General features: G+C 40.1%; 1 protein-coding gene across 1 annotated transcript in view; it reads left to right on the plus strand.

Annotated features, from left to right (window-relative positions):
* The window catches only part of ern1 (endoplasmic reticulum to nucleus signaling 1), a 50630-nt gene extending 33648 nt beyond the window's left edge, over positions 1 to 16982 (plus strand). The window contains exons 12-22 of the mRNA XM_081371357.1: positions 816 to 1004; positions 1721 to 1967; positions 4704 to 4794; positions 5550 to 5739; positions 7310 to 7409; positions 8364 to 8563; positions 10007 to 10154; positions 12135 to 12262; positions 13922 to 14045; positions 14223 to 14290; positions 14912 to 16982. Of these exons, the coding sequence (XP_081227483.1) occupies positions 816 to 1004; positions 1721 to 1967; positions 4704 to 4794; positions 5550 to 5739; positions 7310 to 7409; positions 8364 to 8563; positions 10007 to 10154; positions 12135 to 12262; positions 13922 to 14045; positions 14223 to 14290; positions 14912 to 15643 (2217 nt within the window). The 3' untranslated portion in view covers positions 15644 to 16982. The remainder of the gene's footprint in view (positions 1 to 815; positions 1005 to 1720; positions 1968 to 4703; positions 4795 to 5549; positions 5740 to 7309; positions 7410 to 8363; positions 8564 to 10006; positions 10155 to 12134; positions 12263 to 13921; positions 14046 to 14222; positions 14291 to 14911) is intronic.
* Positions 16983 to 17193: the final 211 nt, after the last annotated feature.

A 17193-nucleotide genomic window follows, 5' to 3' on the forward strand; every position in this document is an offset into this window, starting at 1 on the left:
GTATGAATCCAGAATGTCAGTGTTTTTCTACCTCTATCCGCGTAATAATCCCCGGCCGAATCATCTACTGTTTTTTGACAAACACCAAGATCGTGTGGTGATTTAACTGCCGTCCGAATCCACATCTCTGAGTTTACAAGAGGAGATCACTTCAAAATTCACAGATTAAATCCTTTTTGATCACTGCGAGCACACTTTTATCAAATCTTGGGAAGTAGCAAGAACAACATTTCATCACCGCTCCACCTCAGCGACAGCAGAAAGAAGAAAAAAAGCATGTAAACATTTCAAATGGACCGGAACAACAATACAATTTTAAAATGTATGAGGCCTATGCAATTATATACATTAAAAATATAAACCAAGCATGGTATAAATCATGTTTATCTCGTGTAAATAAGAGGCTACGTTAACTTATTTCTGCTAATTTCCATATTTTTTTAAATGTTATCCACCCTTTTGAGATAAATTAGTTAGACAGCAAACCGTTTCAAATATAGCGTGTCAAGCTTCCTATTTTTAAACCGGAGATTTAAATAATCACATAATAAACAGGACATTATTTTTATATCATTAAATTAAATATGAATGTATTCGTATTATTCCAAGCATATGACATTTTATTTACAGCAGACATACAAAACATAAAAACATAAAACATGCAAAATAGTACAGCAAAGTACCGCAAAATAGTTTTGTTTACTTTTACAGGTGTTGTACAGATACGTTTGATTTTATTGAATGCTCGATTATTATCTGTATCTGCCATAAAATAGCCTTTGAAACTGATATGTCAATACCAAAATGTGTTTCAGAAAGTGAATGAGAGTGGGATGGAGGACAACAGTCCGCTGCCTCCGCCGGTGTCGTCCCTGCAGGAGAAGCCCGGTCGTGTCCCGCGTGTGGAGACGCCAGTGGACTCCATGCTGAAGGACATGGCCACTATCATCTTCTGCACCTTCCTCCTGGCCGGCTGGGTGGCCTTCATCATCACCTATCCCAAGGTAATCACACCCCCAAGAAGATCTTCCCTTTAGGAAGTTACTCATTCGGTCAATGAGGTGATTTAAGCATTTTCAGATGTTTCGATGTGGATGAGGAACTTTTGGAAACGCTTAAAACAGGGACAGGGAGCTTTTTAAAATGAAAATGGCGGGTTTTTTATGTATCGGATGAATGTAGACTAGGGATGTACGATATATCGGCCACCATATCAGTATCAGCCAATAAATGTTTTTAATGTTATCATTATCGGCCTGATAAGAAAATCTGTCTGATATATTAAAGCTGATAAATAATGTGTTATTTCCTTCAGCTGAGACACTTCAGATGCGCACTGTTCAACATGATGGATTTGAATTGCTTGAAATATGATTAGAATCACTTTAATAAAGGAAAATACAGTAAAGTGCAACATGTGCATGTGACATATCAGCTACATAAAATGATCATGAGAACATCATTATAATTGTGTGTTTGGGTCATGGATTTTAATGGTGAGGCTTTTGTTTTTGTAATCAGGCTCTCAAAAATGATATAAAATTTGGATTTAGATTTATCGGCCGATATATCGGTTATCGGTATCGGCCAAAATGTTCATATCGGTGCATCCCTAGTGTAGCTGTGTTGTGTCTCTGGTCAGAGGATTGTGTTATTGTCCTCTGATGAGAGTGTTGTGTTGTCGTCCTCTCATGAGAGTGTTGTGTTGTTGTGTGTTCAGAGTATGCAGAAGCAGCAGCAGCTCCAGCACCAGCAGTTTCAGCAGCAGATGGAGGAGAAGCTGGAGCTCCTTCAGCGGCAGCAGCTCGTCTTCCAGCCGCCCGCAGACTCAGACTTCCTGGAGTCGGGCCGGCCCCGGTGCGAGAGCTCGGCCCACAGCAGCCCCAACGTCACCCCGCGCGCCTCCAACCACTCCAACCTGTCCCAGCCCGAGGCGGGGCACTCCGCCAACGAGCACGACGACACCGGTCAGGACAGTCCTTCTGATATATACACACTACCAGGCAAACGTTTGGTATCGGTGAGATTTTTAATGTTTTTGAAAGAACTGTTCTGCTCACCAAGCCTGCATTTATTTGATTAAAAATACAAAAAAAACAGTAATATTGTGAAATATTATTACAAATTAAAATGACTGTTGTGAATGTGAATAATACGGTAAAATGCTATTTATTCCTGTGATCAAAGCTGAATTTTCAGCATCATTACTTCAGTCTTCAGAGTCACATGATCCTTCAGAAATCACTCTAATATGACGATTTGATGCTCAAGAAACATTTATGATTATTATCAATGTTGAAAACGGTTTTCATGATTCTTTGATGAATATAAAGTTAAAAAGAGCAGCATTTATCTGAAATAGAAAGCTTCTGTCACATTTCTGTCAAAAGTTTGTGATCAGTAAGTTGTTTTATTTTATTTTTGGGGGGAAAGAAATTAAAGAAATCAATAGTTTTATTCATCAAGGATTAATTAAATTGATCAAAAGTTACAGTAAAGACATTTCAACTTGAACTTGAAAGACATTTATAATGTAACAAAAGATTCTATTTCAGATAAATGCTGTTCTTATGAACTTTCTATTCATCAGTACACAACTGTTTTCAACATTGATAATAATCATAAATGTTTCTTGAGCATCAAATCATTAGAATGATTTCTGAAGGATCATGTGACACTGAAGACTGGAGTAATGATGCTGAAAATTCAGCTTTGATCACAGGAATATATTACAGTTTAAAATATATTCACATAGAAAACCATTATTTTAAATTGTAATAATATTTTAAAATATTACAATTTTTTTTTTGTATTTTTAATAAAATAAATGCAGCCTTGGTGAGCAAGAAGAGCATTAAAAATCTTACCGATCCAAAACTTTTGACTGGTAGTGTATAGTGTATTGGTTTTCCTCTTGTGTTTGCCATGATTTCGCAATCGATGAATATTAACTTGTGGGCATTTCACGGACTATTTATGGGCAACTATGGGCGTGACATGAAGCCGCAAAAGCTGCGCTACATTTAGAATTGATTGTGATTTATTAAGGGAAAACTGCGTAGGATGTGCGCACGCACGGTTTTATAAATCCGAATATTTCTGTGCGTACACACGTCCTATAAGTTTTATAAATGAGGCCCCTGGACACTATTATTAAACAGCATTGCGACATCCAGCGAGAAGTGGTTCAATTCGACACACCTCTGTTACAAACCACAAATCACTCGATGATTTAACTAGTTTTAAATCAGATGAAGCAGCCTCAACATTCCCAACACACCTGATCAGGTAAACAGCCGAAACATTGTGCCATGAACGAAGTTAGAAGACTTTAAATCATCTAATCACCACCTTTACATTTACCATGAATTGTACTGTAGAAATTTACTATGGTTTGGGCAGAAATGTGGAATATTTATACTGAATACTAACTTTAGGCCTAATAGTCATTTAGGCCTATATTGCAGTAGATTATTTAGGTTTGTAGAGGAATATACAATGCATTTTGTGTATAGTTTTTACCTGTGTTTTGGCATTTTGCTATACAGTGGTAGTGAGTGAGTAACCATGTATGGTTTTACCTGTGGTTATCAAGTCTCACTGTTAGAATATTTTCATTAAAGCCTATAATAATTATGTATAAAATAATTCTTACCAATAGCTATGATCTTGTATAATTCATATTTTTGTACATAGCTGTAAATAAGTTATTTATTAAATACTCATAAATCTGCATACTGTTGGGTGCCACATTTCCAAGTAAATACAATACTTTTTTTATGTTTACTTTAGCTTATTTATTGATACTGTTATGTTTCAATAAGTAATAAATAATGTTTCAATAAATAAGCTAAACCTACCGGCCCTCCTCAACATTTCGATTTAATAATCCGGCCCTCGAATGAAGCTAATTGAATAGCCCTGACCTTGGGGCATAACATTGCTCACTTTTCATCTAATTAATTTCATATAGTATTGCTCATAAGTCAAGTCTCAACTCTTGTTTAAGACATTGTTCATATGTAAAAAATGTGCTTAATCCAATATGGAATGGTAATGCTTGAAAGTTCTGTTTTCTCCGATTTGAGGTACAGTGGAGAACTTTGGTTATACCAGCTATTATCCTTTAGATAGAAAGGTCATCTTGGACTTAAATTGAAGCTTATAAACTTGGGAAGTTTTTCATGTACATTTGAGGCAGTGACACATATAATAAAATGCTTGAAAATAATCACTTTTGATGACAATTTGTCAGGCGGACAGTCATTTTTTAGTCTTTTGGGGTATGTTGAGGGTGATATTTGACAGAAAAAAGGCAGCAATGCCCAGAATCTTTTTCTGCTAGTTTCCCCTATGTGTCAGGATACACCATGCAAAATTTTAGGGTTATATGGCCATTTATGTAGCTGCAGTACCTTTATATTCACAATTACATCATTCCGCCAAAAGCTTTTCCCAAAAAAGGGTGTTTTTTGGCCCCTGAGACCAAACGGGGCCGAGTTGGGGGTGGTCATTATCAACTTGTGATGGCCCAAGGTATAAGATAATAGGAAATAATAGTGAAAAAAAGGTAGCAAAAAACATCCTGAGGAGTGGACCTGGCGCTCCCGGCCTATATCATCTCCATTTAATCTCAATGGCCGGATGTGTGTGTCCATAAGTGACTTCTGTTTTTTGACTCTGTTCTTGTCTTTTAATTTCAGAGGAAGAATCCAGCATGGTCCGGATTGGGAACATCACGTTCAGCCCCAGAAATGTGCTCGGACACGGAGCTGAGGGAACCATTGTGTACAGGCAAGTCACACACACACACACACACACACACACACACACACACACACACAACCAGTTCCAGGGTTGGAAATCGAAAATCAGTTCCAATTCCAGAATCGAATACTTGTGGTCAGGAATCAGATACTTGTTATAGAATTACAATTTCAATTCCTCTTATTGATTCCTTTGTGAGCATTTCAATATGATTGTAAAGCATTAAAGCGCGAGACGACTCGTTTTCAGGCGTGTGTATCAGTGTATTGGATCCGTGCAGCTCTTAAAGTGACAGTAGCCTAATATTCCTGATGCCGTCTCTATAGTAACACTAATCAAACAACAAAACACAAAAAGAAAATTCACTCGTTCGTGACTTTTGTAACTATATTTGTAATGTATATTTCATTTATAAAGTGCAGTGTTATTTTACATTTGATTACAGTTTCTGTACGTGAATACCTGAAAATCTTAAAACACTGTTTATTTCAATCGTATCTTTGTTCATTTGTGTCTGTTGTATTTTTTTTTATCAGTTAAATGTTTTACAATAAGACTAAATGTGAATATCTACGGTTTTTTTTGTTTTTTTTACCTTATTGGAATCAAAATTAGGAATCGATAAGAATTGGAATCGTTAAAATTAAAACGATACCCAACCCTTCCTTTGGGTTGGGAAAGTATGTGCTTTCACTCTTTCAGATTCTGAGTCTGTGTGTGTTTATGAATGAACTGTATTGTTAAAGCGCTGTATAAATGAAGGGGACTTGACTGGGTTTCAGGGGTCAGTTTGATAACCGTCCCGTGGCTGTGAAGAGGATTCTCCCAGAATGCTTCAGTTTTGCTGATCGTGAGGTTCAGCTCCTGCGGGAGTCAGACGAGCACCCGAACGTGATCCGCTACTTCTGCACCGAGAGAGACCGGCAGTTCCAGTACATCGCCATAGAGCTGTGCAGCTACACACTGCAGGAGGTGACACACACACACACTCACACACACATACACACACACACACAACCTGACCCGTCAGTTCCAGTACATCGCCATAGAGCTGTGCAGCTACACACTGCAGGAGGTGACACACACACACACACTCACACACACATACACACACACACAACCTGACCCGTCAGTTCCAGTACATCGCCATAGAGCTGTGCAGCTACACACTGCAGGAGGTGACACACACACACACACACTCACACACACATACACACACACACACACACACACACACAACCTGACCCGTCAGTTCCAGTACATCGCCATAGAGCTGTGCAGCTACACACTGCAGGAGGTGACATATATACACACACACACACACACAAAAAACTGTTTCTGACACACAACCTGACGCTTCACTGCTGTTTCCAGTCAAAGAACACATTGAATATTACAATGAAAATAGATTTTAACCACTTTTTTTAAAATGTCTAACACGTATAAAAAGGATTAATTAATGTTGCCCTAATAATTTACTTAAACTGACACGGAAGAGCCTGATGATCACGTTATCCAGCATGATTTGAGAAAGTTCACGTCGTAATTCGTAGAAAGTCGTAATTCAATGGAAGCAGAAAGACACAAACGAGTCCATCTTTTCTTCAGGTGTTTCGTTCCTTTACTTCAGGCAGGATCTTAGTTTTCTTCTTCGTTTAAGTTTAGCCTTGCTGTTTGAAATTTCCCAAGCAGCCTTGAGGCCTTGATATACTTTAAACGAAATCGAAGAACAAACTGGTGTGACGTCATTTTGAATAAAATCAGACCAAAGCGAAGTTCGTTTAGGGAGTTGAGAAACAGCTTGCGACAGCGGGATCTTTTGGAAACTTTTGACTGACTGATAAACACCTTTGATTTAATATGTGAGTGTGGCTCTGAGGCTCCGCCTTCTTTTATGTAATAGGTGGGTGTGACTCTGAGGCTCCGCCTTCTTTTATGTAATAGGTGGGTGTGACTCTGAGGCTCCACCTTCTTTAATCTAATATGTGGGTGTGGCTCTGAGGCTCCGCCTTTTATGTAATATGTGGCTCTGAGGCTCCGCCTTCTTTTATGTAATAGGTGGGTGTGGCTCTGAGACTCCGCCTTTTTTAATGTAATAGGTGGGTGTGGCTTTTGAGGCCCCGCTTTCTTTGAGGTGTAAATCTTCTCTGGTTCAGTTCTTCTGTTGAGTCTGTCGAGGTCAGACGTCCACAAGCAAAAGCATGAACTTGAGAGCCACTTTATAGTAGAAACTGAAGTTGTAATTCTAACTGAAAGAGACTCTGACAGTGGATTGTTATAATTTTTTTCATGTTTAAGACAGTAAAGATGCTGCTTTAAAGTAATCTATCGTTGGATGTTTGTTAACAGTCACGTATTTCGAACTTCGTTTTACCCATAAGCAAAGAATGAAGATGAGCATCGTCACGAGTATATCAGAGCCTTAAATCTTGCCTAAAATGCTCAGTTTAGTTTTCTGTTTTTAAGTCATGCAATGCAATATATTGTTGTTTATATTTAAATAATGCCTTATTACTTATTTACTTATTTTGTTCTATTTTAGTATGTGGAACGGAAGGATTTTGACCGGCACGGATTGGAGCCAGTGACACTGCTAGAGCAAACCATGTCTGGACTGGCTCATTTGCATTCCCTGAATATAGGTAACCATTATCTGTGACATCAGTGATGCGTGTTTAAAGGAGTCGTTCACTTCAGAATTAAAATGTCCTGATAATTTACTCTACATCATCCAAGATGTTCATGTCTTTCTTTCTTCAGTCAATAAAGAAATGAAGGTTTTTGAGGAAAACCCTCCAGGATTTTTCTCCATATAGTGACTTCAATGGGGTCCAACGGGTTGAAGGTCCAAATGTGAGTTTCAGTGCAGCATCAAAGTCTCGACACGATCCCAGCCGAGGAATTAGAGTCTTATCTAGACAAACCATCCGCCATTTTATAACAAAATAAACATTTATATACTTTTTAACCACAAATGCTCGTCTTGCACTAGCTGTGATGCGCCACACATTACGTAATCACGTTGAAAGGTCAAGCGTGACATAGGCGGAAGAACCGACCCAGTCAAACGGCATTTACAAAAAAAAAGCACAAATAAAAGTTGGAGGAGAAAATGAGATGAAGTTTTTCGCCCCTCCCTGCATTTTTAAACCGGAACACGCGTGACCTTTCAACCTGATTACGTAATGCGTGAAGTCGTGGACGTGCAAGACGAACATTTGTGGTTAAAAAGTATATAAATGTTTATTTTTGTTATAAAATGGCGGATAGTTTGTCTAGATAAGACTCTTATTCCTCGGCTGGATCGTGTCGAGACTTTGAAGCTGCACTGAAACTCACATTTGGACCTTCAACCCGTTGGACCCCATTGAAGTCACTATATGGAGAACAATCCTGGAACGTTTTCCTCAAAAACCTTAATATCTTTTCGACTGAAGAAAGAAAGACATGAACATCTTGGATGACGTGGGGGAGAGTAAATTATCAGGACATTTTAATTCTGAAGTGAACTACTCGTTTAACTAGTCTGCTTTTTTAGGCCGAATAATCAGTATAAATCTGTTGTTAACACTCGTGTGTCTCTCGTGGGTTGATAGTCCACCGAGATCTGAAGCCGCACAACATCCTGGTGTCGATGCCGAACTCACACGGGCGCGCGAAGGCCATGATCTCTGACTTCGGGCTGTGTAAGAAGCTGGCGGTGGGCCGACACAGCTTCAGCAGGAAGTCAGGCGTCCCGGGAACAGAGGGCTGGATCGCTCCCGAAGTGCTCAGTGAGGACGCCAAGCACAACCCGGTGAGAGCTCAACACATCCCGTGCGTCGCGTTTGATACGTGTTAACCCTCGTGCATCAGTTTAAAAACGTTACACAGGTGCATTGTGGACAAAAATGTCCCTGTCAAAAAACTGGGTTACACTTTATTATTTTACAGTGTCCTTGTTACATATGTTACATGTACTTACCGTAGTAATAACAGTAAATTATGCAGAATTACATGCAACTAACCATGCTTGCCTTTTAATGCATTGTATTTTTAGGGCTTGCATTTTTATGGGCTGAAATCCAGATTTCACTTCCAAAATATTAGGTCTTTTTTAAAAATACAACCTATTATATTCGACCGGCAATTTTTTTATTTCGCTTTACAATTTCGCTTCCTCAAACTCAAATCGGTGTGTACGTACCATAATACAATAATACACATTGAAAAATCATGAACGTTAGATTAGTAAGTGCAATAAAAGTATTCATTGTTAGTTCATGATATGTAATTAACTAATTTAGTCTCATGCTACAGCGTCACCAATATTCTAATTTGACCAAATTCTCAATAATTCAGGAATCCATATTCTGTGCCCTTTGTAGTTCCCATTGCAAATAGTAAAAATACCAAACTAAATATAATTTGAGACAAAAAAAAGCTAGTTGAATTGCACTAATTGAAAGATAAATGCATTGCATTAACCATGCTTGCCTTTTAATGCATTGTTTTTTGGGTCTTGCATTTTTATTGGCTGAAATTCAACATGGTTGAATATTTAAGCTGTGAATATTTCAATTCAAAACATTTCACACACATTTTCATTTATTAAAAAATCAATAATCCATATTCACTTTTCAGATTTCACTTCCAACGTCTGTTTAAAAACACAACCTATTATATTTGACGGGAAATTTTCAGTCCATTTTAATTCGCTTTACAAATTCAGAAGTTCAAATTCGACAGAAAATTCAACATTGCACATCCGGGAATCAGATCAGTTGATATTTCACTGGTTTTGTCCGTCCTTCTGTTAGATTGTCTCAGAGATGAATTATGTTGAATATCTGTCAGCTGTTAAATTTAACTACACAATTAGATAATACCAGTTTAGCTCAACCAGTGACCAAGCAATGCTTCATTGTGTTCAGTCTGTGTGTAAAAAGAGCATTAGCAATTAAAGAAAACACACTTCAGCAAAACATGATCAGGTCTAACTATCTGAATCATTTCTGGTCCCAAATTTGTATAAATGTCACTGGTAGTCACTGTATGAAGAGTTTTTGGGTATAATATGTCACAGTTTACTTTATTTTGCTCTCCACACTTACATAAATGAACTATAGTGTCCTGCATACACTAGTGAAAGAATATCACAAATGATATCTGGTGTCTGAATAACTTTTGGTTTGACTGTACATGGAAAAGTTGATAAAGCTTTGGTTTATATATGTATTGTCCTGTCTCTTCTCGTCAGACGTGCACGGTGGACATCTTCTCTGCAGGATGTGTGTTCTACTATGTGCTTTCTGGAGGACAACACCCGTTCGGGAAGTCCTTGCAGCGACAGGCTAACATTCTGCTGGGAGCCTATTCCCTCGAGCTCTTACAGCCCAACACACACGGTACCACACACACTCAACACACACTGACCAACACACACGGCACTACACACACACACTCATATCACACCCTGAACAACACACACCAGCCCAACACACACGGTACCACCACACACACACTCACATCATACCCTGAACAACACACACCAGCCCAACACACACAGTACTACCACACACACACTCATATAACACCCTGAGCAACACACACTCTCACATCACACCCTGACCAACACACACAATCAAAGCACACCCTGACCAAACACACACACTCATATCACACCCTGACCAACACACACCAGCCCAACACACACACTCATATCACACCCTGACCAACACACACCAGCCCAACACACACTCATATCACACCCTGACCAACACATACGGCACCACCACACACACACTCATATAACACCCTGAGCAACACACACACTCACATCACACCCTGACCAACACACACAATCAAAGCACACCCTGACCAAACACACACACTCATATCACACCCTGACCAACACACACCAGCCCAACACACACACTCATATCACACCCTGACCAACACACACCAGCCCAACACACACACTCATATCACACCCTGACCAACACACACTGCACCACCACACACACACTCATATCACACCCTGACCAACACACACCAGCCCAACACACACACTCATATCACACCCTGACCAACACACACGGCACCACCACACACACACTCATATCACACCCTGACCAACACACACCAGCCCAACACACACACTCATATCACACCCTGACCAACACACACAGCACCACCACACACACACTCATATCACACCCTGACCAACACACACCAGCCCAACACACACACTCATATCACACCCTGACCAACACACACGGCACCACCACACACACACTCATATCACACCCTGACCAACACACACCAGCCCAACACACACACTCATATCACACCCTGACCAACACACACAGCACCACCACACACACACTCATATCACACCCTGACCAACACACACCAGCCCAACACACACACTCATATCACACCCTGACCAACACACACGGCACCACCACACACACACTCATATCACACCCTGACCAACACACACCAGCCCAACACACACACTCATATCACACCCTGACCAACACACACAGCACCACCACACACACACTCATATCACACCCTGACCAACACACACCAGCCCAACACACACACTCATATCACACCCTGACCAACACACACGGCACCACCACACACACACTCATATCACACCCTGACCAACACACACCAGCCCAACACACACACTCATATCACACCCTGACCAACACACACGGCACCACCACACACACACTCATATCACACCCTGACCAACACACACCAGCCCAACACACACACTCATATCACACCCTGACCAACACACACGGCACCACCACACACACACTCATATCACACCCTGACCAACACACACCAGCCCAACACACACACTCATATCACACCCTGACCAACACACACAGCACCACACACACACACTCATATCACACCCTGACCAACACACACCAGCCCAACACACACACTCATATCACACCCTGACCAACACACACGGCACCACCACACACACACTCATATCACACCCTGACCAACACACACCAGCCCAACACACACACTCATATCACACCCTGACCAACACACACGGCACCACCACACACACACTCATATCACACCCTGACCAACACACACCAGCCCAACACACACACTCATATCACACCCTGACCAACACACACGGCACCACCACACACACACTCATATCACACCCTGACCAACACACACCAGCCCAACACACACACTCATATCACACCCTGACCAACACACACGGCACCACCACACACACACTCATATCACACCCTGACCAACACACACCAGCTCATTTTGGGGCAGAATGTATATCACAGGCAGGTTTCTGATCATGTGATTGTTCATGCTGTTTGATGCAGAGGATATTGTGAGCCGAAACCTGATCGAGCAGATGTTGAGCCATGATCCGGAGAAGAGACCCTCGTCTGAGCGAGTGCTGAAACACCCCTTCTTCTGGAGTCTGGAGAAACAGCTGCACTTCTTCCAGGTTTGATAGTCAGACAAACTTGTTTATCCAGGAAAACACATCTTTTGCAATCAATGCCCTGCCAAGATGGCACTGCAAACTCTCGAACCCACCAGGCACTGTTGTTGTCCGAACAACACAAAATATGAATCTTAAAATCTCAGCTTTTTAATGCATCTAACCACTTTGATCAACTCTTAATCAAACATTAATAATCATATTTTTCAAAATTACTTTCATAATCAACTAAAAATAGGTGTCATTTGAAAGCGTCTGGACTTTACAATGAGTGTAGACAATTTGATAAACTCCTAAATAGTAGCGAGTTATTTGCTGATAAATAGAAGACTTTTTTTTTTTCATAATTTATGAAAAACTTTTTTGTACTACGCACTGCAATATGTCAAATACATCATACAGGTCAGATAGTCGTGTGTCTTATGTCATTTCAACGGTCTACGGGTCTAATACAACAAGCCTAACTGTTTTGGGCTTTCTACTAAACTTGAGCGAGTTTTTGTACATGAAGCTTCTCAAGACCCATATGTAAATCATATACAGATGCTGAATTTATGACACATTTTCACTCGTAACTTCATGAAACATGCTCCGATTGTGGAAAATGGCACATCATTATTTACAGCAGATGAAACGAGTCCAAACTCAACATAATCCATCACTTAGAACTAAAGATATTCCTCATGGAGTTCTAACACAAAAATCCCACAGACGCACGTAGCCAAGTATATACTGATGAAGCTCTCGCGTTGCGTTTTCGCTCATTACTTCATGACGCATGCACAGATTGTAGAAAATGGCACAACATTATTTAAATGAACCAAACTCAGCATAATTCATCTCTCAGATCTAAAGATATTACTCATGCAGTTGTCACACACAAACCCTCACAGGCGCACACAGAGCCTTGTGTATAGATGGAGCACTGATGTCTCGTTTTCACTCATAACTCAATGAAGTATGCATAAATTGTGGAAAATGGCATATCATTATTTACAGATTGTTACAATTAAAAAGAGCCCAAACTCAGATCTAAAGATATTCCTCATGGACTTTTAACACAGGCGCACATCCAATGAAGTATATACTGTAGATGCATTGATGTGACGTTTTAGATCATATCTCCATTAAACATGTGGAAAGAGCCAAAACACAACATAATCCATTGAGTTAATCACGAGATATTCCTCATGAAGTTATGCATACTTGGCTAAAATACATGTCTCTCATCTTTCTGGGATGCAATGTGTTTTCCAATGTTCCCGGAACCGTCCGTGCTCGTTTTCAAACGTGGAATACCACAAAATATGTATCATCTTAAAGCTTAGAATCTCAGCTTTTTAATGCATCTAGCCACTTTGATAAATTTTTTAACGAGTGCCGAGTAGTCTCTCTAAACCGGAGTGTATCGCCCACCGGCGCCACCTAGCTACGAAAAAATTAATAATCATATCTTTCAAAAATACTGCTTTGATCAACACAAAATAGGTGTCATTTGAAAGATTAGAGTCTTTACAATGAATGTAGCCAATTTGATTAACTCAGACTAAGAGTTATTTGCTAATAAATATAATTTATTTTTTTCATAATCTATAAAATACTTTTCAGCAGCAGATTCTCCTAGAATGGGCAGTAAATGGCATATTTGGTGTTGTTTCGCAGGATGTGAGCGATAGGATCGAGAAGGAGCCGTTAGATGGACCAATCGTGAGGCAGCTGGAGAGAGGGGGGCGGGTCGTGGTCAAAGCTGATTGGAGGGATCATATCACTGTTCCTCTACAGACCGGTGAGCACTGATGCATCTGGATTACTGGATTTAATATTAGTTTTTTAATTCTAAGAGTTTGTAAATAGATTAACCACATGCAATTCTGCCATGATTGTCTAGTTTTAATTCTTGTTTGAATCTTAAATTTGATCATTTTGCTCTGCAAACCATTAAATTATAGTGTTCTTTCCACAGATCTACGCAGATTCCGTTCGTACAAAGGCGGATCGGTCAGAGATCTGCTACGTGCCATGAGGAATAAGGTACATGAGTTTACATGTTTATAGCAACACACTTTACAGCGGCGTGAAATTATTTGTTGAGTTTCAACAACTAACTTCTAAATTATATTTATATGATGTGAAAGCAATGTGGCATAAAAGAGTTATGTGTTTTTTTCAATACATTGTATCTAATTGTTTTGTTGGTTATCACATATTTTACATGTTTGAACTTTTTTGAATTTTTAAGCTTTTTTTCAAATCGCTGCTAATAAACCATCAGTTACATTAATTACTGTAACACTTTACTATAAGGTTCATTAGTTAACTACCTTAGTTAACATGAACTAAGAATACTTCTACAGTATTTATTCATCTTAGTTAATATTAATTTCAACATTTACTAATACATTATTAAAATCAAAGGTTGTATTTATTAACATTAGTTAATACACTGTGAACTAACATGAACAAACAATGAACAGCTGGATTTTAATTAAATAACATTAACAAAGATTAGTAAATACTGTAACATGTTTTGTTCTATTAATTGATTTGAATACACAACTAAACTTTTGTAGAAAAAAAACATTTGCAAACCATTTCACAAAAACATCCTCTCTTCAGCGTCGTCTGAATTCTTTAATCTCTTTTCTCCTATAGAAACACCATTACCGAGAGTTACCCAGTGAAGTCCAGGAAACGCTGGGATCCATTCCTGATGAATTTGTCTCCTACTTCACCTCCCGATTCCCTCTTCTCCTGCAACACACACATCTGGCCATGCGTTCCTGTGCAGCGGAGCGACTGTTCCTGCCTTACTATCACTCTTCTGAACTGACTCTGATTCTGCCCACTCAGACTCCTCCCACAGAGACTCCTCCCACTCAGACCCCGCCCACAGAGACTCCTCCCACTCAGACCCCGCCTACTCTGAGACGGCCCACAGAGATTCCTCCCACTCAGACCCCTCCCACAGAGACTCCTCCCACAGAGACTCCTCCCACTCAGACCCCGCCCACAGAGACTCATCCCATTCAGACTCCTCCCACTCTGAGCAGGCCCACAGAGATTCCTCCCACTCAGACCCCTCCCACAGAGACTCCTCCCACAGAGACTCCTCCCACTCAGACCCCGCCCACAGAGACTCATCCCATTCAGACTCCTCCCACTCTGAGCAGGCCCACAGAGACTCATCCCATTCAGACTCCTCCCACTCTGAGCAGGCCCACAGAGATTCCTCCCACTCAGACCCCTCCCACAGAGAATCCTCCCACTCAGACCCCACCCACAGAGACTCCTCCCACTCAATCCCCACCCACAGAGACTCCTCCCACTCAGCCTGAGCTCAGCACAGAGATGCTCATACAGACAGACCCATCTGGAGATCCGTAGAATCACATGACCCATTCACACACGTTTCTGGGATGAGTGTGTGTGTGTGTGCGCGGTCTGGGCCTGCAGTGTCTGGGCTGTGTCTCGCATCGCCATCGCATCTTTCAGTGCCTTACGTGCTCATATTTCAGATGAGCCGAGATCATTCGCCGGAGGAGGAGGAGAAACCCTGTAGTCATTCCTTCCTTCTTTACGTGGAGGGATTGTTTCGTTGTTGAACACTTGAAGTGAACGCAAGAAATTCTACTGTGCAATGTTGAGAGAGAACGTGTTATTGAATATATATATATATTTTTGTACATATTTTGATCATTGATAATCGGTTGAAGTGGCCATTGATTGTGCCTTGTTTTTAAATGACACTGTGTCTCGGTTCTGAAGAGAGTCTGATGTTTGTGAGTTTTGCTTTATGCTTTTGCTGCTGAGAGATGTTAAAGGAATAGTTCAACCAGAAATGAACATTCACAGTTTCCATACAGCCTCCAAAATGACCAAACATAATCATAAATCCCAAAGTTAAGACATTATTCACTGCATTTCTTAATTCTCATTCAAAGTGAAAAGACGTCACACCCGATTCGACACCAGTAAAGCCAAAGATCATTGGTTCTCACACATCATGTGATCAATCACATCACAGCATGTCTAGATTATATGGAAACGTGGATCATGTTTGTGATCGACGACAAGGCTAGATAATCCGTGCATACTCGGATAAAGCTATCGTATGGCTTCAGAAAACTTTCGCAACTACTTCTGATACTACTGGTTATGAGCTATTCCTTCAATGTCTCTAACATAAAACCAACTGTATGACATTACAGGTATTACGCTTTCAAAAGTTCTGGATGTATACTTTCATGACAAACTTAAGGTAATGATCCTGTATTGTGCTCATAACTTCAGTCATCCACTTTTATATGTTGGCATTTTTTAACAAAACATGGTAAACTATGAATTCATTCCCGTGGAATCTGGATACGTTTTTTTTTAGTCTTTTTCTTAAATGGTTATTATAATGGAAAACTATTTTTCTTGGTTTTAGTGGACTCCTGATGTAAAAACTGTGGGCTTTTTGTTAGGAAATGCCAGGAAAGACTTTATTTTGTTTCTAAGTACTATGAAGACGTCTCTCCTGCAGATGTACAGTGCAGATACGGCATTTGGGAGATGAAATGCTGCCGTTTTGAGCTGAAATATTCCAGATGGAGCTTTTATAATGTTACATGTTTTTTAATGTTCAGTATATATTTTTAAATGGCACATTTTGAGGGGAAATGATTCAAATGCAATGCCTTTTTACATGTAGTGTTAATAAAAGCTGCTATTGTGCAAATCCAAGCGAGTTTTTTACCATCCTCAGGAATAGCCAACCTTATTCACTCCGCTCAGATATTGGACCTTTAGTTTAAATAACATGTTCTGTTTACACTGTGTATAATGCAATTGTGGAGAACCAGTACGCATTACCTCATTGCAATTCACTAGTAAAGTAAAACAGAATGATTAGCACAAAACACTGATCCTGAAATACACAGAGCTTATTAGCC

This window comes from Scardinius erythrophthalmus (genome assembly GCF_964197995.2).
Source record: "Scardinius erythrophthalmus genome assembly, chromosome: 1".
Lineage (NCBI taxonomy): Eukaryota > Metazoa > Chordata > Actinopteri > Cypriniformes > Leuciscidae > Scardinius > Scardinius erythrophthalmus.